The 27,871-nt window shown below is 40.5% G+C and overlaps 2 protein-coding genes across 13 annotated transcripts in view; one reads left to right on the top strand and one right to left on the bottom strand.

Moving 5' to 3' along the window:
• Window positions 1-9,373, bottom strand: part of nckap1 (NCK-associated protein 1) — a 35,077-nt gene extending 25,704 nt beyond the window's left edge. For 2 of the 7 annotated variants that reach the window (XM_030441220.1, XM_030441222.1), the window contains exon 1: window positions 9,032-9,372. In XM_030441220.1, the coding sequence (XP_030297080.1) occupies window positions 9,032-9,139 (108 nt within the window). In that variant the 5' untranslated portion in view covers window positions 9,140-9,372. Of the gene's footprint in view, window positions 1-2,566; window positions 2,585-9,031 lie in introns of all 7 variants that reach the window. The other 5 variants (XM_030441223.1, XM_030441224.1, XM_030441218.1 and 2 more) reach the window with 4 other exon arrangements.
• LOC115596312 (dual specificity protein phosphatase 19) lies at window positions 8,227-23,929 on the top strand. Of its 6 annotated transcripts, XR_003986879.1 has the most exons (6): window positions 10,100-10,229; window positions 10,417-10,671; window positions 15,515-15,561; window positions 17,694-17,846; window positions 20,962-21,944; window positions 22,162-23,929. XR_003986879.1 is itself a non-coding variant. In XM_030441229.1 (5 exons), exons 2-5 carry the CDS (start codon window positions 10,446-10,448, stop codon window positions 21,142-21,144), a joined length of 609 nt encoding a protein of 202 aa, XP_030297089.1. In that variant the 5' UTR covers window positions 8,227-8,375; window positions 10,417-10,445; the 3' UTR covers window positions 21,145-23,929. The 6 variants fall into 6 exon arrangements, 5 of the variants coding, with proteins under 5 accessions (XP_030297089.1, XP_030297090.1, XP_030297088.1 ...); XM_030441229.1 differs by lacking the exon at window positions 10,100-10,229 and adding an exon at window positions 8,227-8,375 and having other exon boundaries at window positions 20,962-23,929; XM_030441230.1 differs by lacking the exon at window positions 10,100-10,229 and adding an exon at window positions 8,403-8,546 and having other exon boundaries at window positions 20,962-23,929.
• The last annotated feature ends 3,942 nt before the right edge of the window (window positions 23,930-27,871 follow it).

The raw sequence follows: 27,871 nt of genomic DNA, 5'->3' as shown, positions 1-27,871 counted from the left end.
AGAAATGTTTTGTGGACTACAAAACTTATTCCAACTTTCCATCGGCATTGGGGGATGAGGAGATAATGACTGAATTTTCCTTTTTGGGTGAACTTATACTCAAATGTTTTACTTTCATAGGTAAAGAACAGAATTGGCGTCTTTTGTTTAGCATCACAGAACAAAAGCATGGAGATTTATTAATCGTTTCCTGTCATTTGTATGGCGTGGCATTCTCCGTTAGTGCTGGTGGTGGCTAGTGCAATAAGCTGGCTGGCTGGGTTTCGGGTGGGGTGGGGGCTGATGGAAGGATGGATGGAAGGAAGGACGCAGTGAATGAAGGAACAGGGCATGGGAATAAGCTGAGAATCAGTAGAAGTCAGGGAGGAGTAAGGGAGCTGTTGCCTGGATACCAGAACAGACCTTAGTCTCGCCTCCACCATCGTTCCTCCACTCCGGGTAGCAATTAACAGCTGAGCTTCTCAAAGGGTCTCCGCATTGACCGACATATGGCAGGGGACGCTGTAATAGACAGCACTGGGCCAGGGTAACCTACATCTGAAAACTAATTATGGCTGCTGATTACAGCATGAAATATTCTAAACACCCCATGGCACCTTTTTCGGGGAGCTCACATAAACACCGCAAACATCTCACGGAGATGAATTACTTTCGGTGTGTCATTCCTCGCACTGTGTGAGTGCTCTCTTTTCTCACAAGGAGGGATTAACTGCTGCAAAAAGAAAGAAAGGCTTTAAAGAATGGATGGTTTCATGTGATTAGGAACAGAACCACTAGAGAACCACTACAATCTGCTAAGAGCTGGCTGACTGCCTGGTCTGCCTGCTGGCAATAGGGAGCTCTCCCTGCATCCCCTTTTACATTTGTCAGCATTGTTGGACTTTTTTTTTAACACAAGAATACTTGGAAATGAATTCATTAAAACATGGGGAACTTGTTAGGATTAACCATCATCTTAGAAATGTGTTTGCTGCGATTTTGAAAATGATTAATTTAAGTAAACTTTCCTCACAACAAGAAACATTAAACAGGAATTCCTGTATTTGTAACTTGAGCCCTTTATTTAAATGTTTGGGTGTGTAAGTGATTCATACTTACTGGAATGTAACACAGTAAAATTTACTAAAGTGCTTACGCTAGAGTTCTGTTTTCTGCTACTTTATTCTTCCAGTCTACTACATTTATTTGATAACTAATTACTTTGCGGACTCAGATTTAACTCAGCTTTAACTTGTGATGTGTAACCAATCATTTACTGTTATGGGCAGTGCATTTTTTAATTAATTTATCTAATCGGCATTCGAACATAAAATCCCTGCCTTGATAATCAATCTTTGCCAAATACTTTTCTGGAATCAATCCAGTGGATCGCCTCAGCTGGCAGCTGCAGCGTTACATCCACTAAAAAGTTTTTGTTTTCGTCACTGGCAGGCTTAGATTTTTAATTCTGTCTGACAACGTCATGGGAATGATTCCTACAGAGACAGACCAATTTGTTAAACAACAGGATCCTTTTGTAAAAAGCTCTGGAATCTCACTAGTGGGGAGTTGTTGCAGAGAGATGACAGGTTTACCAAGACGAGCTGCCAGCAAGAATTTATTTCCGAAGACATTTCTGACTATTTAACTGGCTTTGACAGTCTAGAAGTAACTGTAACATCTCGCCTCATCAGAGTTCAGAGGAAGAATTCTCCTTGAAGTGAGACTTGTGTTTCTGGTTACAAAAGGATCTTATTATTTAACAAAAAAAGTCTATTTCTGTAGCAACATCAGCCTTTCTACAACAAGCACTTTTAGTGAATGTAACTTTGATGGTCGTAGTTGCCCCAAAGGACAACACTGCAGCTGTGTCACGGCTTTCAAACTTCTGCTGAGTGTGAATCATTTACACACCAAAACACTGAAATATAGGAAGCTAGTTTCAAAATTCTGGACTTTGGCTTGATTAGGGATAGCTTGGTGGTAATTTGTTTGTGGCTCCGGATAAACAGTAGAAGTTATTTCTCATATTTGTGATCATTATATCAAACTATCACTTCAATCATGTCTTGGGGCTTTTGATTCGCACTACAGCTACTTATGTTAAAAACTATATGCACTTATTTTGTCAGGTACTGAGGATCAAAGCATTCACCAATTTGGCAAATCTGAATGTTAATTCAACCACCTGCTGTTTGTTTCTGACCAAACGTGTCAAATCTAGTTTGGGATTTCTGCTTTGCAGCGTTCTATAAGAAAGCTTTCTTTTCCCAAACAAAGCACAGAAAAATAAAGCGTGTTTGAATGCTTTGTCATAAGCAAATCAATAACACACTGAATTTCCTTTGAGGGTTGGTAAAACCGACAGTGAATGGAGCCCAGTCTTACTCTCAGCGTTGCAGATTCAAACATGAAGAGGAGTGAGGCACAAAGGAGAGGACCAACAGATCAGTACAGGTAGCCAGGAGTTGGAGGAGGAAGAGGAGGAGGAGGACGAGGAGGGGAGGGGAAAGGAGGAGAGGAGGAAGTTGAGGAAGGGTGAAGGGGTGTGGGGTTTCATAAGTGGAAGGTGATAAACTTTGCAAACCTTCCAAACTTGTCCTTGCTGCATAGGAGAGGGGGGAAGCATTGGAACGGAGAGAAGAAGAGAAGAAATCAAAACAAAGAGCCCACCCAGACAAACTGCTGGATCACTGGTCTACACACACACACACGCACACTAACACACACACACAGACACACTCACAAAACACACACACACACACACACGCGCATGTCTTAAAACAGCTGCTCTCATACAGGTGTTTTATCTGCATATCTGAGGGTTTGAGTTACAGGAGGGCCGTTCTGGCATTTCTTTTAAACACAACACATAAAAAAAACAAAAAACAACAACACATGCCGAACCAACATGTGATCATATTAACACTTGTTTTAACGCACGCTGTCTGCAAAAAGGAACACAAGGTGTAGTATCCCCTGCCTACGCACTCAGACATATATGACACATCCATTTAAAAGAGTGTGGAAGGGCTTAAAATGATATGGCTGACACTGTCTGGTGGAGAGCAGTGTGAAGACAAAGTTTTCCCCCCTGCAGTTTTTCACACTAGCCGCAATATTTGCTCCACATTATCTGATAACGGTTGTTGCTTAGTAACTGACAATACAGAGCTCAATGATGGCTGAAGCATCGGGGTGCTTCATGATGCTCTTACACACAGTTGTGTTTATCGTTACATGGTTATGTGGACAAATGGCAACATGGTTCACTTAGGTATCTATAGTGTTGAACATCAGCTCCTACATTCCACTGACTGTGACGGCAACATGTAGAGGAATTTAGTTGAAGGTGTGTTTCGCCTGGTGGTGAAGAGGCTTGAACATGTCTTGAGTTTGATGCAAAAGCCCCTGTGTCGTTGTTTGGGGAATTGAGAGCAGAACCGATGCTGAAGTCTTGCATCATATTGCCATCGCGACATGAGACTTCTTATCATCTTAGACTCTGGATATTGTAATAAAATCCCTACATAATGCCACAATATCAAAAATGGCATGATATTTCATTTTGTCACCCACTCCCAGCATTTAAGAAGTGTTCTTGAGGAGAGCCCGACTGATAAATAAGTCGGCCAATATGTGTATATTTGTATTTTATGTTGTACGATATGTGCAGATATTCATTTTTTGTTTTAACAGTACATAATTCTGATAAGATGCTTAGGTGAGTTTCAATTATTTAATTCCCACTGAATTTCACTGTTTCAGTGCTCCCAAAAAAAACCAGTTTCCCACACAAAGACTTTACTCGGACAGGCCCGAGTGTATTTGTTGACCCATTTTACCACTTAATACTTTTTCATTTCCGAGAAGAACGCCATCTGCCATCTATTACGAAAATCTGCCCTTGCTCATCCTCTCCAGTCTACAGTGAGGCAGTTAGAGCGATTTATCCAACTTGTTTCTAGGAAGAGGTATTGTTATACCAGTAAGATAATAGGGATGTAGTGCGTCTTGGTTTGATTATCTTTTTGTTTTTTCAGCCTTGTTGGTGACTGTCGTTGCTTTGGAGTGACCGAAAGCAAAGTCGTGCTAGACAACTAAATGTGTTTAATAATGGTGTATGTGTTTTGGGTAGCTCATGGCTGGGTTGTTAACAGTTTAACTTTCAATGACCTTTCCAACAAAGTATAAACTAAAGATACATGATTAACTACACATTGAAGATGGGTTGAGTTTCTTCTTGGTAAGTAGAAGAAAAACAGGAGCACGAATACTTCAGGAAAACTGAAGTCAATATATATTCTAACCACATCATTTCTTTTTAGCGCATTTAGAGACTTTGGCAAATTTGGAATAAGAATGACTCATGAATATCCGGCTCTGCTTTAAACCAGTGATGCAACACTGACTCAATTCAGAGTGTCATTTCAATAGTATGTATTGAGTACCGATGAGAGAAGGGATTCCCTCAGCAAAGATTTAAACCACAGCACACATTTAGAAGTCTGCTTCCATCCAAATCACAGATGTGCAGCAGTACCATTGAGAGGCTGCAGGTTTTCTTCCAAATGAAACACTACAACAGGTGATTTCAACCAGAAAGCAGAGACTAAGCAGCACCTGGTGAAGTCTTTACTTTTAAAGAAAACCTGCTGGGTCACAAGCCTCAATAGCACGACTGCTCATTTGTTACCCAAGTCAATCCAACAGAGTTTGGTCTCTTTGTATAAAGAGAGAATCCATTTTTTTTTAAATGTAAAAACAGTCTGATGGAATTCAGTCTGTGCTGCATTTTCTCGGAGGAACATGCCATTCAGACCGTGAGAAATTTATGGAGATCTGAGGCCAATTTGCCCTTAACCGCTCATAAAACACCCTTGAAATTAAAAAATGAGGGGTAAAAGTGCCTCTGGTAATCAGGGCTGCCCTTCATTAAATGTCAACCTGGTATTTTTTTTCCTAGTCTTTAATTATTCATATCTGACAGCAGCTACTGACCCCTCTGAGCCACCATAGGGGCACTTTCCAGTGCAGTCTGGGCAACAAGAAGAGCAGATTTTGTTGATCAGAAAACAGCAGCATGGAGCAGGAGAAATATGTTGGCACCACACAACCAACAGAAGAAAATCCTGAGCTCACACAAACTGCTGCATCATCAACAAACAAAACAATCAGTAGTGTAAAAAAGACTTTACAGGAGAATAGTGGAGACTGAACTGGTTGGAAATCGAGAAAATGGAAAGTGAATATCCTCGTCATTGAAATCCAGTAATGGGGCAGGGATATGCTGCATTATGCTTTAAAATGTAATCTTAGTTATATAAATTGAGCACTAACCCAAACACAATGTCCTCTTGGATTTATTCATTGCACTTAATGGTACTTTTGTTATGCATGTCATGTAGATCGTACTGTTGGTATCTGAAGAATAGGGGTGTAACAATTTCAGTTCTATATCTAAGTGCTATACGGACGCATGGGCCTTGCTTCAGTTTCCTGAAAACTGAAGCAAGTCCAGTTGCCTCCGTAAAGCACTTTAGAAGTCTTAATCAAAAATATAGGAAAATTAGCAAACGATCATCAAAATTAAAGGCAGGATTGGCGATTCTTCACATATTTTTTTTTTCCTCTCCACCCTTTCCAACTCGTGTGCGTCTCGCATGTGTTCGAGGAAAAACAAATACATGTGCGAGGTGTGCTGGAAACTATTTGTTTAACTATAAGTTTTGCCATCTCGCGACCATTCTTTGAGTCTTTGTGTTTATCACTTTGTTCTCAACTGACTGGGGAAATAAGACTAGATCCGACCATATGGCCTTATGGCTAAGACGCACCAAACCAATATAAAGAAACTACTGTTGATGAAGAATGACAGCGGTGTCGTGTCCTTTAACTAAGAAGCGAAACCAGAAGACTCAGGAATGTGGAGATACATGCCGAAATGAAGATAAAACAGCATTTTTTGACACTACTCTCACTAAATGGCCACTTCTTATCGAGAATATGTTGGAAAAAAGTTGCAAACGACACTGGCAAAGAGAAGGAGGCAAAAAATAAGGAGGAACTGCACTAGATGGTGGAAATCATGGATACTACAGCACCAGACTAAAGTGTTCCTTTCTTTTTCTGTTTCTCTATTCGTGCACAGATTAATTTATCTTAACAGCCAATCAGGGTGATTTCTCTCAATCAGCCAAAAAGCTGCTGACGAGGGCCGACAAGTGCACACAGTGTGAACACACTGCAACAACTAGAGCCACACACGCTCATGGGCAGCCATGACACTGGTCTACTGTCGGTCTGGTGTTTTCAGGGCTTTAAGTGTGGTAGGCCTCCATTCCCCCCAAAATAGTAGTTAGTTATAATCAGACTTGTAGCCTATATTTTTTAAAGAATTTAAAACATGTAAATGCCAGATGTTAGGGCATGAAACCAATGGTTTGTTGACCTTTACAAGTCAAGATCTGACAGTCTTACGATGGCATAGTCGTCAGGGCTGAAAAAAGAAATGTTTAAATCGTAAAATGAAGCGAATCATGGATTTTGAGAATTGTCTAGTCTAGTTTAGCTGCTAAAATCATTTCACTGTCTGTAAATCTGTTCCTAATACAGAGACTATGTTGTTTTGATGCTATATTTTCTGCTAACTAAACACTTGCATAGTGGGGACCGCATGGGGATAGCTGAGTGTAAGCAAGGTTAAGGAAAATAAATACTCTGGAAGCGCTTTGTGCAAGACAAAATATGATGTTAGAGGGTCCACTGGCTGAAAGATGAGCACAGCAAACAAAAACTTAAATGCCACTCAGCCAAGATTAATTTAGGTGACTGTTACTGAAAATTTAAAGGAACATATCTTCATGTTTTCTGCAGCTAGTTGATGGTGTGTGATGAGTGAATATGCTTTAAAATGGAAAAGAACACTGCTGTGAACTTGGATGGCAAGATTATCATTAGTGAGCATGAAGTACTCCCTCCAAAAGATAGAAACAAGACAACCAAGTCTGTCACCTGTGTTTTCATTAAGAGACATGATAAAGCTACTCCACTGGTGATTAATTAGAGACAATTTTTGTGTGCACAGTTTGATCAGCAAGATAAAAATCACTACAGTGGTCTCCAAACTGCTATCGGAGGTACCAGATTCAGGCCAGAATGAGCCCACTGATGGTACCACAGGTGACCGTCCCAGTTTTTTCATTTCTATCTTTGGGATGCAGTTGTTATTGGATGCTGGAAAGTTTTCTTAATATCAGAAGAGAAAAAGGAAAGTGTAAATAAACACTGGAACTGAATTTCAGGGTGGATATGTTCAGAAGCCTTGTGGTGAGGCAGATCAGGATAGATATGGAGATGATGGGACAGACAGAAAAAGAAAAAGGAAGGAAGGAAGGAGGGAAGGAAAGGAAGGGCGTATTAAGAAGAGTAATCAGCAGCAAAATCTCAGTGATTGTGCCCGACTGCTCATACTGTCTTACCACTTACACTTACAATAAAAGTACAGATGTGCTCAAGATGTAAAGATGAACTTGGACTATATTTTTCATTAATTATCTGACTTTGTAAAAAATGACAAGATTCCTGCTTCTTTGGAGAAGAGTGCTGAACATTACAAGACAACTCAAATGGCAATAAATAGGAAACAGTATGGGCTTTCAGACAGTTTAACTCACTACTCTGTACTCGCTACAACTTTGTTAGGATGTGACTGACCTCTTTCTCTCTCGGCCTCCTTCTTATTCACCATACATACCCAGGCACAAAGGCTCGTCCCACACAAACAGACCCACTACTCTTTCCCTCCCACACACAAACCATTGGTGTAATACTTGAGCAGCACAATTACAAATCAATAACAGTGTGTTGTTATTTTTTAATGTACTGACTATATTGCACTGTAATAATGTATGCAGGACACTAAGCTGCATATGTCACGTTAATGATACTGAGGGGGGATTTAAATATCTAATGTTTTGTATTTATGCAAAAACAATTGATAAATGAACTAATGAACAAGTTAAATAGATTCAACAAGTGAGCAAAGCAGCTGCTTTTTAACAGATAAACATGCTCTTATGTATTTTTGAGACATATTTTTACATAATGCATTGTTTTTTTTGACTGATAAAATGGACCATTTCAATCATTACATTGGTTTCTGATGTCGTGATGAGCGTTGAATGATATCAGCTGGCCAGTAACTACCTAGCTGTGGCCATAACTCTAACGATTAACCGAATAAACAACAAATAAGTCGACAGTAAGCAGCCTTCATTCGCTACATTTTCTTATAATTGTTTAGCCAGCTGGCTAAATGTTGCTAGCTGCAAGCTCAGGCGAAAAATACACCAAGTTAGATGACATTGCCTGGTTCTAATTAGCCGTTAGCATTGGTATGTAGCTCCATCTGTGTTTTGGTGTTTGGTGAGCTTCGTGTTTTGGCTTTTGGTGGAGCAGAGACGACGCCCGACTGCTAGCTAGCTTAGCGGTGGTTAGCTTAGCCAGTAGCCGCCGCCATTACCAGCCGCCGCTAGCTAGCTATTAACGCCACTACAGGCCTGAAGGTTTGCCGATATCATCTCAAGGGGGGGTTATTTGACGGGGTTCGTCTTTTGCTACTATACTAGTAGTACTTAAGCTACTATATTGCTGACATTAAGTGTCTAAATGTGTTTTTAATGCGACCGAAAATCAGTTTACGTCGTGAAGACAAGCGGCAGCTTTACCGCAAGCTAACGCGACAGCTTGTGGCTAGCAGTTCTCATAGCCTGCTTCCAGGGATGCTAACGGGGAAACATTTGGGATACTTGTTTATTGACGTACATACACATGTTAAAATATAATTATTAAAATTGGCTAACATACAAAATATCAGCTAGCTAGCGTTAACGTTAGAGCAACAGTCGGTGCTAGCTAATCAAGCATTCATACTGCCTCAACCGTTCATATTGACACTCGTTTGGGATGCAGGTGCAGATTTTATCCATATCATGAATCTGTTAACATCCCTATGTGGTTAATGAGGATTTAACTGCGTGTGTGTGCGAACCTTTTTGATATTGTAAACACGGGTCAACATCCCGATGCCTCGGTCGTTGAGGATGGTGAGTTTTTCTGCCAGCTTCTGCTGGCTGGGCTGGATCACTCCCCGAGACATCTTCTCGCCGTTCGGTTAAATTTCCAAATTAAATCCAGAAAAATATCACAAATCTCGGCGGCTTCTCGCCCGTAAAACGAAGAAAAAGAGGAGCTGAGATCGGTGGCGTTATTAGATTTCGCCCATGTTGGGTTGAGATATTCGGGGACGGCAGCTTCCTGTACTCCACCCCACCGATTTTTCGGTCACAGGGATGAAGGAGTTGTCCTGGTTTTCACAACGAGGCTGGATCATGATGCGTTCATGGCCCTCGTTAATAGTCACTCTGACAGCCTGTTTGTAACCCAATTAATCACAATTCAATATTCCAATTGAGTTTGGAGACACTCGTGATTATCAGAGATGTATGTGACAGTTGCAATTTATCGCAAACATTCAAAAGCACTAATTTGGATATAAATGGTTCAAAAATGTGAAAAATTAAAAAATACTTTTTCGAAAAATCTGAAAAGTAATGAATGATTTCTGACAAATGTGGTGGAGTAAAACGTACAATATTTGCCTCTGAGTCGGAAAGATGGAAGCACTGAAATAAATTGCACCTTACCAAAATACAAATCATTTTAACAATATTATGTATATTTTTGTGAGAGGATTTAAATAATATACAGTAAAATAAATGTAATGCCATCATTAAGTATCATAAAAAGAGTTGTTAAGGAATAAATAAACAAACATTAAAAGCATTTTAAGCCACACCCTGAGTGGAGTAGAGAGAGTCGTGTGATTAACTATTTTAACGTGAGTCGTTGAACGCATCACATTGTTGACGCAGCTTCCGACTCAGCTGTCAGCTCCTTTAAAGCCCTTGTTGCTGCTACAGTAGCTTTAGCATGTTTATGAACCATTTTCTACCCTATATTAAACACTATGTAGCTGTTATTTTATGTATACAGACGTAAAGCAGCGAGGATTTGATCTGTTTTGGGGATTTTTGTAGATATCAGAGCAGGTGGGTGCACGAAGCAGGAAAAGTAAAAAAAAAATCATCATGCTTGGTGTGTTTGTTCAGGATCAGGCTTTATTTAAGAGCTGTCTGATGACCTAATGCCCCATTTTCAATTCATGATTCTTTATAATTTGTATATAGGTCAGTTGTGAAGATTAAATGCATCATAAAATTAAGCTTACACACGTCTGTCCCTGAAAATGTGTAACACACTGATAGTAGTTGTAAGTTTTACATATATATACCCATAACTGTGAATATATACATATTGATCATGCTGCTCTGTTCAAACTATTGTGTCCACCAACAGTCTTTGTTTTTTTTCCAGCTGACTCCAGGGAACTCTGCTGCCCCGCGATGCATTCACTGTCTCAGGAGATCCAGGGTTTCTCTAAAAACCGCCTGAAGAAACAGTGCACGCGTGTTACCACGGTGACAGGCAGGAGGCTGCTCGAGAGGAGGAGTGATGGAGCGGAGGGAGGGGAGCAGGTGGAGGAGCTGGAGGAGGGAAGTGGATGTGGATTTGTGGAAGATGAAAGTCTGGACCTTCAAGTCGGTGTGGTCCGACCGTTCTTACTGCTGGGTAATATACAATACTTCAAATACAACCTGCTCTACACTTTAGACGAATACTTTTACTATGATTGTTACTCTCTGCTGCAAGTATTACTACAACTGCAGCCACACTTACTACTCAACTACAACCATTACTACTCCTTTTAATCATGAATCATGACTGCAACTTAATCTCATACCACTGCTGCTACTTTTACAGCTACTATTTCAAGTAAAACACCTGCAGGTGCTACGATTATTACTGCTTTTACATATTAATGTTGTACCTATACTATTATGACTACTTACTAGTCCTCCTATCACTACGTCTATACTACCAACACCTCCACAAGTACCACAAGAGTTGCTATCATATCTTCTCACTGTTCAGCCTCTCCTACAACAACTACTACAACTATTTTTATTCCTACCAGGGGTAAAAATAGTATTTTAATAATGCACTTACAACGTAAATGTTATATAATAGTCTTCTGACATGCATTTCATTGATTTTGTCCCTTTCAAAGTACACATGTAGCATCTTTTATTAGAATACTCTCTCCAGAAGAATCTCTTTAATTCTCGATTTATGGCTCTGATGCCAAGACTGATATTATAGAGTAAAAAAAAAAAAAATCAGATATTGATAATTATGGACCAATATTCACTAATTTTTCATGCATTGATCCCAATTGAGGTAAAAGTTAGAAGAATATATATTCAAAAAACTACAAGTACACAGAAACATTCAACCATCTGAAATCTTAAATCTGCTAATGTTGAAATAAAAGGACAAACATTTGATTTAAGGAGTAAAAATAATAATAAACAAAAATTATGAGTTCTTGTATCGGTGCTAAAATATTCCTTTTTCAGTGTACAGAACGGCATAATCATGGTACTTTATATAAATATATGATTCTAATTAGTTGCTTTCCACTTCTGGCGACTACACAAACACACAACCACTGCTGCTACTATCAGCGTACGCCTTCTTACATCTGTCATGATAACTACTTTTGTCGGACGACATATTGTCTAAGAAATAATTGCAGAAAAAACAATAATATCGTCATTTTAAGACGTGATAATATAACAACACATTAATGCAGTCGGCTCGAAGGTTAAAGGTTAAATTCTTTGGAACTGGAATGTGACACAAATATTAAAATATCATAAACATAAATAAAATAAAACCATTCAACCAAAACTAAGAAATTAATCCAGTTCAGCCAAAATGATCAATATGCAGGTATCAATAAGTCGATAAGATAAGATATTTGTGTCAGTAATTGGTCAACAGTATCTCAGTCACCTCAGTATTCCGGTCCACAAAGGCACCGGGTCATGGTTTTGTTCCGAATAATAAATAAATAAAGTCCTAATAACGAATAAATCGATGTCATTAATTTTGGATTCGTCTCAGGGGAGCGCGGCGGTGCTCCCTTCAGCTGGAGGACGCAGGGTGACACACTCTCATGTCAGCATGTCTCCGTCCTGCTGAAGTGTCCTTGAGCCTGACATTGAATCCCCCTCTCAGCTCCGAGGTGCTGTTCGCTTCCTGCAGCTCGACGCCGTGCTTTGACCTCACTGCATGAGAGAATCAAAGAGAGAATTTCTCAGCAGGGATCAATAAAATATTACATCTGTTAGGCTCAATAGAGGTGACTCTTTACTACACAAGCGCTCACTTCCCTCTTAAGACACCTCACAGGATCCGATCTGTAGTCCTCGATTTCACTGTTTAATATTTATAATACTTTATTTTGTCATGCATATAAACATGACCCGTCTTACATAATAAGTTAGTACACACCAGATGGAAAATTCATAAATAACTGATAAAGCATATTGTAGGTGTCTAATTGAAGAAAGGTGTCGAATGAAAAATTATCTAATTTAAAGGAAGTGTACAACATTTTTCCTACAAATCATTTGCTGTCTTGCTGAAAGTTGTTGTCATGTCGGTCCATTAAAGGGTAACTCCGCCAGTTTTACACATTCAAGTGTGTTTACAGGTCTTGGAGTGCAACTGCGTGTGTGGAAAAATGGAAGTAAGAAACCTTTTGTGGCTCCAGAAGAAGCTACATTTGATCTGATAAATTGCCTCCAGTGATGTCACTTAGTAGCTAAGTTGCATTGTGGGTAATGTAGGCAGCAGGTTAGGTGCAGCTTTCTCTGGAGCACAAAAGGCACTCGTACTCCGCAAGACCTGTAAACACACTTTAATGTGTAAAATTGATGGAGTTATTCCTTAAATATGAAGCCAGGAAACCATTAGCTTAGCCTATCTTAAAGGCAGGAAAAGGTAAATATATCTTCCCACAGTCTTTGTGCTAAGCTAAGCTAACCTGTTGTTTGGTGTAGCTTTTATATTTACTGTACAAACTTGAGAAAGGTCTTTTCATCTCACTCAAGTAAAACAATTACGGATGACAAACTTAACATGTTATTTTACAGACGAACGGTGTCTTTAGGATTTAAAGGATTCAAAGTCTTTACTGTCATATGCAGAAATAAACAATTTATAAATGCAAATTAAATTCTTAGTTCACTGTGTCTTTACCTTGTGTCACCTTTTAACTATTTATAATATCCTAGAAATGTTTTATAAAATTTTGATAAAAAGAAGAAAGATTAATAGAATAATACATCCAACCCTTTCATACATGCAGGTACAGAAAGCTCTTTTATCTTGTGGCAGTACATTTTAAAATATATATTACAGTTTATTTTATTACAGTTATCATAGCACAATATCAAAACATGCCTCACGAGAAGTACATTTACTGGATACAAAAAGAAACACATAACCACATTATTAAGTAAGGTTTAAAGCTGGCATTTAAAGATGTGTAAAATGCTTTGTGCCTCACGATGAATCCACAATAGAGCTTTTAATCCTTTATTTAAAACCTAAAAACGTCCCCAAATCCACTGAGAAACATTTGACAAAGATAATATGTGATTGCAACACACACGATGAATTATTGTTGAGCAGGAAGAACATTTATTCAGGGTTTTGTTGAGGAACCGTACTGTATTATTTACCTCTGAATATAGACTTTAAAGTCTTTTTTAAATAACCTTCACTCCTGAGCAGAACAGAGATGACTGAGATGTGACTTCTGTTGTTGAGCAGATTGAATTCGGTCTCGTGTCACGCCTGCTCGAAAAAAGAAATCCTGGCATTCCTGCCTCTTTCCACAGATGTGTCAGTTTAAATCTTCTCCTTCGACACTGATGAGGCATATGGGCTGGATCTGGCTTATTTCCAAAGACACTCTATCCTTTGGATTTAGATTTACTTCTCAGCACCATGAATTTGGCATTATGTGAAAGTGGACCCGGCGACTTGCGCAGAGTGCAAATATTAGTACTTTTGAAGGCAGCGAGCTGAAGTATCCGCTCAGTTCTTGCCTTCATGTTCTGCTTCCTGCCCATATGTCTCTTTTACATAATTATCAGCTCCCTCTCTTTTAGACCTCCACTGATTCCGTCTTCATCAGGACTTATTGACAAATTAAAGGTTGCTCATTCTTTCCTCTCAGCTCAAACAGAGGCTCAGGTTTTCTCTCTGTGTGCTCTTATTTCCTCCGTTAGTCTTAAACCTGCTTTCCTCAGCTGTGTTAGTCACTCACACTCTCGCTGTTATGAAGGCTGCTGTCATGAAAACGCCTTTTCATGATAATCATAAACTTCCCTCTCTGCGGCTGTAGATAATATTGAATGTTTATTTCAGCAGTTTTTGAGCCGAGCCTAGTGGTGCTGTACAAATCATCTGATTTGTTTTTTTTTCTTCCGTGGCTTTAAGCTATTTTACTGTTGGTTTCTGCTGACTGATAGCTCCTCTCCTCGGCGTTGCAGCTGTTCGGGAAGTGTTTTCTGTCTGAATGTTTTCCTACTAAGTGATATACGTGCTGATATCCTGCAGCGTTTTCCTTTTACTGCTGAAGTTTCTACACCTCTGTTTTTTATCTCCGTATTTGCGTGAGGTCTCTCCTGTGAATACGCTGTTTGTTCCCTGGTTTATTTTATCAGGAATAAGGCTGCAGGAATGACACTTTCACATTTTCCTAGAAACTAGACACAAAACAACAACGATATTCAGCTTAAAGGGGCTCTATGTAACAATCGGAAGCAATTTCATGTGTTGATGACGTTTTATGATCGGCCATATGCGTGTGGATTGTAACGTGATGTGATCAATGAGACCCTCTCGGTTACCAGAACAAGCCTGCGGATGTTTTGTTGAAGTTGTTTAATCTTGCTGGACTGTGGATTCCTTTGCGAAGATGCATGCAATCTTGAAAGTAACTCAACTTTAAGTAAACAGAACAATATTTGGAAGTATAAAGATGCAGGAAATGAAAACACGTCACTACAAGGACCTCAAAATATACTTAGTTATCACTGGTTCTAATGAGAAATAAACTGTTGACATGCACATTTTGTGTCCCTTATGTAAACATAACAAGAGCTGCAACAACTGATCATTTAAATATTTTGATCTACTATTAAATTAAAGGGCAACTTTGATAAACGATCGGCGGCTTTGAGTCTAAAATCTCTGATTCAGCTTCTTCTTTCCGAACAAAACAAATCATTTGAGGACGTCATCTTGGGATCTGAGAAACACTGATCTGCGTTTTCTGACATTTTAATGACCAAACAACGAATTGATTAATCGAGACGCTAATTGCCAGATTATTCACCGCTGAAAATCACCAGCAGTCGCAGCTCTGCAGCGTTTTATAACCGAGCAGTTATTGTCAGCCTGCAGGGAGCTTTTTTCTTAAACAGATAAGTTTTGGTAAGCACAGTCATGCCCTCCTGTCTGTCTTCTCATCGAGTTGTTTCTGCCTCCTCAGCCTCTCAGGATGCAGCCCACGACATTGACACCCTGCAGAGATATAAGGTCAGTACAGCAGGATCGATACAGCGGGCATGCCCTTGCCTTGTTGTGATCGCATGTGAAGTGACATGAGATTAGAGGCAGCCGTGTACGTGTGCTCTCCTGCGGGTTCTGCGACAAGCAGCCGACGGCCACGGGGGCTTCATGACTCATGCAGTGACAGTTTAGCTCAGCAGAGGGAGTAAATGATTACAGTAAGTCTCAGAGAAATGTGACTACTCCTCTCTGCAGTGGCTGCTCCCAGGCACCAGCATATTGCTGCCTGTGCAGTCTCAGGATGATGAATAGGAGAGATTACAAATACCTTCACTTCCTGTTTCTGGGATGAAACCTCTGACTGCATAGTAACCGAATCAACCGGGGTTTAACAGACAGCTATTAAAGCTCCGGAGACAAAGGACGGTTTACCTGCAGATCATTTAATGAACATGAGCAGACTATAAGGTTAACTGTGTTTACATGGAGCCTTATATTCTGATAATAACTGGGTTAAAAGCCCAAACGGAACCCCTTAATCAGAACAAACAGGCTGCATCGGTTGCAGAGGGTTCGTTTAAACCAAAATAAAAACCCTCCTGATCCTGATTATTCTCTGGCTGCGTTCTTTTCATCTCGACGAAAACGTCAAGTGATGTACGAGAACTTAACACAGACGACGTTAGATATCCAAAACCAGGACAAGAAAAAAGGTTAAACATGACGAGGAAGAGGACGCGTGACGTAACATCGATTTTGTGCACGTCACACAGCTGTTCTGATTTAATGTAAAGACCAAACTGTATTAATCCAATCTCATGTCAACAGTTTCAATCATGTTTCTCAGACTTCTCCTTTATCATGTTGTGACTGTGATATACATCTGTTTATATATCTCCCTGTTACAGGGATCATAATAACATCTGAGGTGTTTTTGCGTCTGCTGAATGTAGCTTCTCTGTCGAATATCACAAATATCACTTTTATTCCAGCAGCTGGACCCAAATAACATCATCAATCATGATATTGTTTTGTTTCCCCGACTAATTACTACGTAATTCAATTTGAGGACACACCTGCGAAAAACATGGCAGAGAACGATGAGAAACATGAGGGTGTTACAGGGTCCTCACGCTATGTCTGAATCATTGATATATAACATTTTAATCTACTTCCAGGTTGTATTTTTCTTTTTTGTCAAATGATGAAAGATAAATCCTCACTGTCAAACTACGTAGATATCATATGAATAAACACGTAACCAGGATTTTATAGAAACTTGACCATAAACAGGATAAAAATGTACTTTTAAAATGACTAAATTAGATATATTTTATTAAATCCTGTGTTCTTTTTAAACACAATGTATTTACTCGAGCTGCGAGGCGAGCTGTAAAAATAGAAATCAAATCTAAATGGACGGGACTTCATTGGACTGTGGCCTCGGCTCCATCAGAACTGTCCATCAGAACCGGCTAACAGTCTCTCTTTCTGACTTCCCTAACCTGTATGTGGCCCGTGAGACATAAATCTTTAAATACATCTCAATAATATATCATTTTTCTAGTTGTTTTTCTAGTAGTTTTTTCGCAAATGTTACTCAAACATGAGGCATTTGTCTGGGACTATTTTCACCGGCGGATGAATCCACATTTGGTGCTGTAGTGAGTATTCAGGGCAGCAGGACGGTGTGTTTGGGATTTATTTAAACAAAACTTCTGAGGTTGATTTGCTTTGGATACGCACATGAATTAAAAAATAAAGAGAATCATCATCATCGTGTAAGTTTTATAAAAAGTTTGCAGGATGATACAAGCCGTCTAAAAGCAGGACATGAAGCTAAGATGTAACGCAGGAGATAATTTAGTCCCCTGAGCTAAATTAGATTTAACCGAGAGTAGACAGACACTGTAAAATGAATTGGAGCCATCTGTCTTCTGTCCCGTCTCCTCCCTTTCTCCCCCTTTCTCCCTCTTTCTCCTCTTCATCCGTCTCCCCCCCTCCCCCCCTCTCGCTCAGTCACATTCAGGCTGGTGTCATGTCATCAATACAGCTGACAGAATATCTTTCTCCAAGCCAAAACAGTCGTTAAAGACCAGTCAATGCTCCCGGGGTCATTTGCTCAAGGAGTCTCATGTGTCTTTTCTCCCACCTGTCAGGTGTCACATGTGCTGAATGTGGCCTACGGAGTCTCTAACCTGCTCCCAGATCAGCTGGTTTACAAGACGCTGCAGATCCTGGACCTCCCGGAGACTGACATCACCTCATATTTTGGGGAATGCAGCTCCTTCATAGATCAGGCCCGGGAACAGGTACACACACACCTACACACACACACACACACACACACACACACAAAGCACGTAATCATCGACTCGCACACACTGACAGATGTGAAGTAATCCATTTTAAGCTCAGTTAATGAGGCTGTAGTGGCATCGAGCAGTGAGGTTTCAAGATAGCAACCAACTGAACACGCCTCATCTCACCCTCACAGGTTTGGTTTGTCCATTCTGGGATACCGTAGAAACATGGCGGTGCAACATGGTGAACCCGCTCCCTACGTAGATATATAAAAACACAGTTTGTACGCATACTTTTTCATTTCTGCCCCTGAATCTGACTTTTACCTGGCAAAAATGTACCTAAAACTTTCAAAGTAAAAGCCTTTTGGATGTATTAGCTTGAACTTTGAATTTCTTTAAGTCTTTATAATATATTATTGGATTAATATGCATAAATCTGATGAATACATTCTGACTCTTAAAAACACTGTTTTAGTTCGGTAGTTTAATTTAGGATTTTAATCTGTAGTATTCTGTAAATACACGAGCCGGACAGATTGATCGGGTGACAGAGATATATTGGTATCGGCCCGGATGTTGTTGACACCACTGATACGAAAATGTTTTGCAGAAAAGTGATTAAAATTCAGAGAAATGTACTGTTGTACTGTCTAAAGAGCAGAAGTTTATTGTTGTGTGTTTTGTAACCACAATTGAAGGATCGCTGCAAAAGATGTGTGTATATCTGTTGATATATCAATATCAGGATGTGTTACTCCCTAATATTGGTGTTGCTATCGGCCCCACAACTTGGGCTCTCGTATGTAAAACAATAGGGACGTTAAGCAGCGATGGCTGAAGGGACAACTATGGTGTCTCGACACTTCCTGACATTGTTAACGAGCCAAACATCACTGCTTAAAGTCCCTAATAGCTCCTCCACGAAAGCAAGTGGCGAGAAGAAATAATCCGTGACAACTACCTTAAATTCTACTTTATTTGCTTCGTCATGTTCCACCTCTGACAGATGCAACACACACACACACACACACACATGTTTCAGCTTCATGGTTTAAACAGATAAAAAATGCACCATATCTGTTAAAATATTTCTGTATCTTCTTCCTCTCAGGAGGCTCATGTAGTCAAAAAAAAATGCCGTCTTTTCATATCTGTCGGCTAATTTAACATGTCAGTGTGCACACAAAACTATTCAGCTGCCTCGCCGTGGTGCGTTTACACGCAGCTACGGCCGTCTGTTATCTGCAGCTCGGCACAAAGGCGAGGCGGGTGTTCGGAATACGTATCGAAAGACCACGCTGGGGTCATTTAATGCAGAAAGTCAAGATCGTCTCTGCTGAAAAACATTAATTTTCCGTCAGTTGTTTCACGTTCTGCATGTGGCGCTTTGTTCCTGGACGAGAATTGCATTTCTTCCTGTGTCTGTTAGATGTGTGTGTGTGTGTGTGTGTGTGTGTGTGTGTGTGTGAGGAGATTGACCGTAAGCAGAACATAATGTGATGTGAGCGCTGATATGAAAACGCTCAACTCCGGCGCAATGAAATCACAGAAAAACAAGAAACTCTGACAAAACCAAATTAAGTCTCCATGTTCGCTGTGATGGATTATCTTGCTCAGGCAATTTTCAGTTTGCAGAAGTTTCTTCCTGTTGTTTGTGCTTTCTGGAGAAAAACAACACGTATATATGTAACTTCAGTGACTGCAGACACCGGCAAATATAATATACAGCGGTGGAGAAACCGCTTTGATTGATAGAAACTTATAAAAGACTGATGGCCTCTCTGTGTGGGCGTTATTTGATTGTACTTCCCCCAGAGGAGCAGCTTGATTGGGTTTTATTTTGAAATGAAAGCACAGATAACAGTGATAACATGTCAATTACAGCAACCCAACCTGCACGTGTGTGCAGCCAAAGCTAATTTAAATGTCCCGTCCCTCAGTGAGTATTGATTGACATGTAAATTATAAAAAAAATATGCTTACAGTTTCTGTTCCGCTCTGTCTGAGCCTGGAAAGAGACTTTATTCTGTGACGGGAGGCGCCGCGTTGAATAAAAGAGACAAATGTGTCAATATGCTGAGCTTCAGAACGGCGCCGTGGGCCTGCACGCATTGTCTAAAGATGTGGCTGGAATTTAAAAAATTCATTTCTAGCCAGGCACTCTAGGCACTAAAATAATTACATCAACATTAATATTAATCATATCGCAAATTTTGACATACACACACACACACACACGCTAACGCCACAGACTCACACAGATTTATTCTGTCTCAACTTGCCCTCCGTGCTCCGTCTAACGCTGCTCTCACAGACGCTGGGAAGTCGGAAATTAGAGATAATGCGGTGAAAATTGTGGTTTTTTAAAAGTTGATCTTGCTTGATTGCATGTCAGCATTAACACAAGTGTTGTCTAATTAGAAACACGTTCCTGTCAAACTGGAATGACCCCTCAGTCGAGCGCATACCTCTGCCAAGCCCCTCTTACATTCAATCAAGCCTCATTCAATATCAAACTCAGTATCCTGCATCGCTCTAAATTTTGAAAACCATCCATTACTGCTCAATCAGAAGTTAAGCTCACCAGATTTAGGATCAATACGCCTGATTTATTCATCAGGAGGCTTTATTCCCTGAGAAATTAACAAAAATGATAATTGTTGCGATGTTGAAGAAGGTGAGAAAAATAAATCCTGGATCTGTTCCTTGATCTGGATCCACCCCAACAGCTCATGTTGTTTGGACCCATCCTCCATCCACGTTTCATAGAAATCCACTCAGTAGTTTTTGTGTCATCCTGAGATTGAGCTTGAGTAATCCTCCTACTCAGCCACTAAGTACTCATCGGTATCAGGCCAGTTTCAAGATATCAGCCTCTGACTCTTCTGCCACAACCTCAATATTTTAAATCTCACTTTTGAATGCTTTGAGAACAAAAAACAGAAATTCTGTTTGCTTCCATCGTACCGCGATGGCCGCACAGACAGAAGTGTCAGACTTCAGTATATAACACCAACTGCAGCTGAGAAGAGAAATACATGTCTTTGTTTTAGAGTGATGTCTTCCTTGTTTACCTTCTTAACCTCCCTGTTGTCCTGTGTCACACGTTCTCTTCCTGTAGGACGGCGTGGTGTTGGTCCACTGTAACGCAGGCGTGTCACGCTCTTCCTCCATCGTGATTGGATACCTGATGCTGAGGGAGGGGCTGTCGTTTGATGATGCGTACAGCCAGGTGAAGCTGGCGAGGCCCTCGACTCGGCCCAACCCCGGCTTCTTCCAACAACTACAGAACTACAAACCTTGAAGCTGCAATAATTGACTTTTTTGTCCCCTTTAAAGTTGTTATTAGTAAACACTTCTTTTCAAATCCAGCTTCGAGCTCTGCTTTGGTCTCCACCAGCTCCTGAAGGGATTACATGGATCTTTGCCTTCCTGACACTACGTTCAACAGATAGTTGTTAACTTTCATTGTCAGCCATTTGGTATTGAGCAGTTAGTATTAATAAGGAAAACAAATAAGGAAAGTGACGAGCCGTAAAAACCCCAAAATGAGCTGAAAGAGGCTTAAAGGCTCTGCAGAGATGAGGAAAACTGCAGATTTGCTAATAATTCAGATTCAAACTAACTTTATTGACATGACAAAAAGTCAAGAGATCAAAAGAAAATACCTACATTTTTTGTCTGCAAAAACTCAAAATCTTACAAAGTACAATATTTATGAAGAGATATTTTCTTGTTCCGCCGTCAGATTGTTTTTATTCATTACAATGAAGAAACTCCGGTGCAGAGTTGGTTTCATTTAGTTTATGACAATAGTCAAAACATTTCACAACTAATTCTGCAGTCTTGACTTCTCAGCCCACATAGATCAGGAGGGTTGTGAGGATCGGGGCGATGGATAAACCCCAGGATATATATTATTTACCTTTTCCAAAGAAAACCTTCTCAGATCTTTGTGTTTCCTGCAGTGTGATAAGAAGTGAGGTTCTGTTTCTGTCTCTCTTTCATGACAAAGTGAAGACAGCCTGTTCTTCCTGTTTCTGCCGCCCGGTTGCGTTCACTCTTTCTTGTACGTCGTCACTGTTTTCCTTATTTTCTACATGAGTCTCTGCGGTCAGGTACTCTGCCACCGTTCTGTCTCTGCTCGGGGTCCTGAAGTCCTGCAGTGAGTGGGCCGAGCTTCGGGACCAGCTGACAGAGACGACTCTTTATCTCTGTTCAGGGCCGTGTAATGGTAGAACGGGGGGTCACTAGATAAGCGGTGTTTATTAAATTAGATCACTTGCTTTTGGATTTTAATTATTGGCGTGTACGGGCCGAGTTCTGCCATGCATGTGTTATTAGTTGTGTGTCTGTGAACTCTGCGGGGCTTCTTGACTAGTTAGTTGGACTCTATTATTTAGTCTTTTAGGATTTAGAAGAGGATTTTTCAACCCTACTCTTTGTTTTTTAGTGCCTCTTTTCCCCTCAAGACAGAGTTAGAAGTGGTCCTGGTTGATATCTCCCCCCACCAAAAGGGAAAACCTTTCAAGACCCTCGTTCATCATCAGTAGTCTTCGATGGGGTTTATGTAAAAAGACGAGACCCAGACATTTTCCAAAACACATCTTCAGCTGGGGTGATTTCTCTCGCCTTACTCCAGCAATCCTGGTATTATCACAATGCCATTCACCACTTATCTGATGGAGGTAGAAAAGCATGGCCATCGCAAGAACGTCACGCGATCGATCAAATCATCAAACCACTTCATTACCTGGCCACCAGCAGGTGTCTTATAGGCTTTAACATTAGCCCCTGCCCGCCTGAGCTGATATTAGAGGTCCAGACTCTTCACCGCTGGACTTTAGTTTGAATTTATTGGGCTTAGTTGGAGGGGGAGAGGCGCTTTGGGATTTGGCCTTCTTCTTTTTTTTGTATGTTTAATTTTTAGAGTTTTGCAGCAGGTCGAGTTCAACATTTTGCTCTTTTTCCATAATTAAGTTAGCACACAAGTTTGACTGAACCTGTGGAAGATGTCTGCAGGTTAATTCTCTGTGGGTTCGTCGCATTTTACATTAAACTTTGCCTTATAATCTATTGTTAAAGCTGCTGTTTGTAAGTAAATTAGGTTTTTTAGTCTCACTCCCAACTCGTTTAAAAAGTTACGCTTACGGTTGCCGGCCGACCAGTTTTACAATCCCAAGCGTCAGCGTTGGGAACGAGACTAAACAATCTTCTTTTCTTACATATTTTATACAAGAATATTGATTCATGATGCTTTCAGGAACTACAAATCTCTTGTTCACCTTGAGAAGAATCCTTAAAAGACTACAACACCCACAATTCAGTGTCGTACCAAAAGCTGTTGGGCCTTATGTTGCATTCATGCGCCACTCTGATTGTCGCACTTCCTCGTCTTGGAAGTCGTTCTTCTAACCTTGATATCTTCGTGTTTCTTCGTGTCTGAATGTGGGAGCAACATGGACGACGTTTTGCATTTGAGGAATAGAAAAGGAAACAGATCATGTAATATTAACAACAACCCAATGTTCACTTTGATCTGCCATGTTTCAGCATCATGTGACGTCAACTCTGCAACTTTTTTACCTACTTTTCGACTTTTTGTTTTGACTTGAGGGACGCTCACGTTCATTTTCTCAGCTGGAAATACATTTTTCTGATTATACGAACATTGCACCACATGAACACACTATAAGGTTGACCTGTCTTTCACATATGAGTAATGCTGCATTTCACATATTGACTTTTGCTTATTTTTGTGAAAAGATTACCACATTTTCTTATCCACAGTAATAATTATGTAAATGGAGGCTGACGACAGATTGCAGGAGGTAGATTTTTGTTTTTTTAATGTCTTGCTCAACATTTTGTTTTGTTGTTCTTCTGTGGATGCAGCTGCTCAGTCTCCATGCAGGTTACGTGTGATGAACACAATCTCATTTCTGTGTGCTGTATGTACGTTCATGCGCTGGCACAATATGTATGCATGTGTTGAACTTCAATCCTTTGTCTAAAAATAGCAAAGTAAGTGTAAATCTGTGTCCACTTCTTCTTCCTCCTCCGCAGTAAAAGCTTTGTTAACAAACTGATTTCCTGTTACTTTTGTTCATTTTTGGAGCCACTTACTTTCTTTGCGGTATAGATAGTTTCCTAATTAAAGACGCACCAGTTTTTTCCAGAGGTACAACTCGATTTCTTTCTTCTCCTCGCTGCACAAACACATACACCATCAATTATAATGATTACCCTCGCTGCTGCGTTGTCTCTATCAATTTAACAACTTTGCGAAGTTGAAGCGCTAACCTCGCTCCTGTGAAATAATTAGCTTGTAATTAGCTCGATAGATAATGAGGGAGAATCCAGTTTGGCTCACACGCTAATCAACAAACACCGCTGGGACGAGCGCCTGACGCTGCAAACTCGCAACACACAACACGCAATCCTATATCATATCAGCGTGTGGTTCACTCAGCTCAGATCGTTTACTGACGGTTTGTTTTTATTGATTTGTGTCCACGTTGTTGGAGTTAACAGACAAATATCAAGAGAAGATATTCGACCATGCAATCTAAGTTTTCCGGTTGTAAGACAGAAATAAAATAACCACAATTCCAACAGTTTTAACTAATAATGGTGACTGTTTCTCAGATTTGTCTGGTTTTAACCCTAACCCTAACCCTACAACTACAAAACTGTTCAAACTTTTGCAGATAAAACTTGATATTTTACTTCAAACTTTAGACAAACATAAGCAGACGAACATCATTAAAAGTTAGTTAAATTAGCGATTAAAAGCTTTTAAAATCTCTCCTCAAAGTAAACAACAAATTGTAGAGAGAAATACAAAAATACAAGTTGTCTGATGTGGTAAATGTGCCGTTGTAATTAATGTAATTTAACAGTTCATGTACGTACCTACAAATCGATGGATGGCGTTGGATTGAAACAAAGGAACGTTGGAACAGGAGCTACAGAAGATGGCGTCGAGTCCTCCTGTACGGAGAGCACACTGGGACAATATTCATTCAGTTCAATGCTTGCACGTAGCTTGATTAAAGACACTCTTAGAAAACCAAAACTTTGAACTCCTACATATTTCCAATGAAGCTATTTTGTTTTGATTGTGATTTATTTCGGGGAGAGAGCCGCAACTTCACTCTCAACGGCCACCATCGATCAAACAACTAATGTGAGTTTAATGTCCAATCTTTCATCCACCTCCACCTTTTCTTCATAATTCCTTTGCATTAGCATGATATCTTCCTTCGGTCCAAGTTAGAAGTCGAACTGCAGCAACACAATCAGCTGATATGTTTCCTGGTTCGGCTGTAATAAAGCCGACGATTGGCTTTTTTATAACGGAATGACCTGGTTTTAATTTCCAATGAGGCCAAAAGTTAATCAAAGACCTGTTGTTACTTTTTAGACATTTATTATCTTGTTAGCTGCTTTACTCCTGCTAAAATCATTCTTCCTGATGTAAAACAGACGTTGGAGCTGGATTCTCGACCCCATCAGAGACATGAAAGTGTGCATCTTTGTAGTTCGTGTCAGCTGCCAGCTGCCGTCGGTCGTGTGGGGGAAAGCGGCGGAGGGGATGGAGGTTGGTTCGGTGCCAGAGACTTGGAGGAGGAGGAGGTTAGTTCTTCTGCCAAATTGGTTGCAATTCCTAGCAGGCCTATAAAGGTCATAGATTATTTAACACGCCTTTAAAGCCACAGCCTGATTGCAAAGAGCAGGCCTCTGTCACTGTTAATAACTAAATATTTGGGGCCCACAGCTTCGTTTCCCCCCCGATCTGTTTACACTGCTGTCCAATAAATACACAGCTCCACTTGTTATAGTCTTCAGTTGAAAAAAAAGAGTCAAATAAAATATCGACCCGGTGTGTGACTCACGGCCGCCGTGCCAACATGCAGTCTGTGGCCGCTCTCGACTGTGGGGAAGTTTGGCCTTTTCTTTTTTGGGGTTGTTCAGTGGTGTATCACTGAAGAGTATCAGCTATGAAGCCAGCCGGGCTTCCCCTGACATTTTTGTGACATTTTACCGTCTGGATGTGACGGACCACAGTATGGCACAAGCTGTCCCATCTGCAGGGTCTCGTGGGGTCTCGGTCTGTGCAGACCTCAGCGCGAGAATATTAACAAAGAGCGAGCGAGATGTAGGTTACGTACAGGATGTTGAATAAATTCACCCTAAAGCGGGACGATGTTATCTGGCCTGTTAGCTTTCATTAGATGTGATGAGCTGCAGAATCCTGAGAGCCTTTTTTTCCTTCTTTCACAGAGATAATAAACACAAATAACCCGATTTTTTGCTAAAACATGTCTATTGTGGAGAACAGGATGTTCATCAGAGCATCGAGAACGAAGAGAACAGCAGAAATTCAGAAACTTTAAAGGGCTATTCTGGTGTAAATTTAATCCATGGTCTAACACACCGTGAAACTGTGTTAGACTCCCTCTCGAGAGATCAAAGTAGCAGACCGCTAATTTACGGAGTTTTATCAACCTCAGAAACGACCGCACGACAACAATACACTGCAGTAAATGGATCCAAATATAAACCGCCACCGAAAAGCCACAAATAATGCTCAGAACAGCACCAAACTTCAGCAACAGTACAAATAGGGTCTCAGCACATAGTCCGGGGCATCTAACCTCCGCTAGCTTAGCTGGATTTCTACTGAAAAGCTGACTAAATTTACCACTCTTCTGCAGCAGCTTCCTGTTGACGGGAAGTCCCGACAAGTCGATTACCGAGTGCAGTAGAGTTCCGCGGCTCATGGATGAAAATGTATGATTAAGACTCCATGGAAAAGCAATCAAAGTTCATATGTGTCTTACCTGCCAGTTTATAACAGTTATTATCGAGAGCGGACAGGGAAAAGAACGGAATTGAGCATTTCTAACCGCACTCGGTAATCGTCGTGTCGGGACTTCCCCGACCCGGAAGCTGATGGAGGAGAGTTCAAATCTGTTTTTAGCTTCCCAATAGAAATCCAGCTAAGCTAGCGGAGGTAAGATGCCCCGGACTATGTGCTGAGACCCTATTTGTACTGTTGCTGAAGTTTGGTGCTGTTCTGAGCATTATTTGTGGCTTTTTGGTGGTGGTTTATATTTGGATCCATTTACTGCAGTGTATTGTTGTCGTGCGGTCGTTTCTGAGGTTGATAAAACTCCGTAAATTAGCGGTCTGCTAACTTGATCTCTCGAGAGGGAGTCTAACGCAGTTTCACGGTGTGTTAGACCATGGATTAAATTTACACCAGAATATCCCTTTAAGAATAAATCTGATTCTCTCTTTCCGTCATGCTTACATTTGACATTTTAGAGCATTTAGCAGATGCTTTTGTCCAAAGCGACTTACAGTAATTCATACATTCACACATTGATGGCACAGATGAGCACATCAGGAGCAGTTCAGGGTTCAGTATCTTGTCCAAGGAAACTTCGCCATGCAGACCAGGGGAATCAACCCAGCGACCTTCTGATAACAACACGCTGACTTTACCCCTGAGCCACAGCCTCCTGCTCTGTTTCTTTACATTATGAGCACATATGCATGAGAGAAAAGTTCTCATTATCACATGTAAATCATATGCAAATGTCCGTGTGTTAGATATGACTGAAGAAATGTATTTATGTACGTATGGCAGCGTCCTGTTAGTGGGGATGATAATTTATCTATCTAGTAGTTGGATTTTGCAGAACTGCCATGATAATATTTTAGGTTGCAGCGAACACACTCTCCGTCTCTGTCTTCTGGCTTTTAAACCACCAGACCTAAATAGACGAGCGGGGTCAGGAGAAAGAATGCTGTTAAAACATCCTTCCAGAAATCTTCCGGCTCTACAGTAAATTATACTCTTCTTCTTATTCCTGCACTACAGCGGATGCTTTTCTTTGAGTGTGTTAAAGAATAAACACCTAATGAGCGGCTGAGTGTTTCTGAAGTACATGTGACGCAGACGTTAGAAGGGATGAAGTGGAGATAAGAACCATGAGATGCTCATCTGTAGACAAATCTCC

This window comes from Sparus aurata, chromosome 15 (assembly GCF_900880675.1).
Source record: "Sparus aurata chromosome 15, fSpaAur1.1, whole genome shotgun sequence".
NCBI classification, from domain to species: Eukaryota; Metazoa; Chordata; class Actinopteri; order Spariformes; family Sparidae; genus Sparus; species Sparus aurata.
Note: the sequence above shows the minus strand (reverse complement) of the source record. Positions and strands in the feature narration are given on the sequence as shown.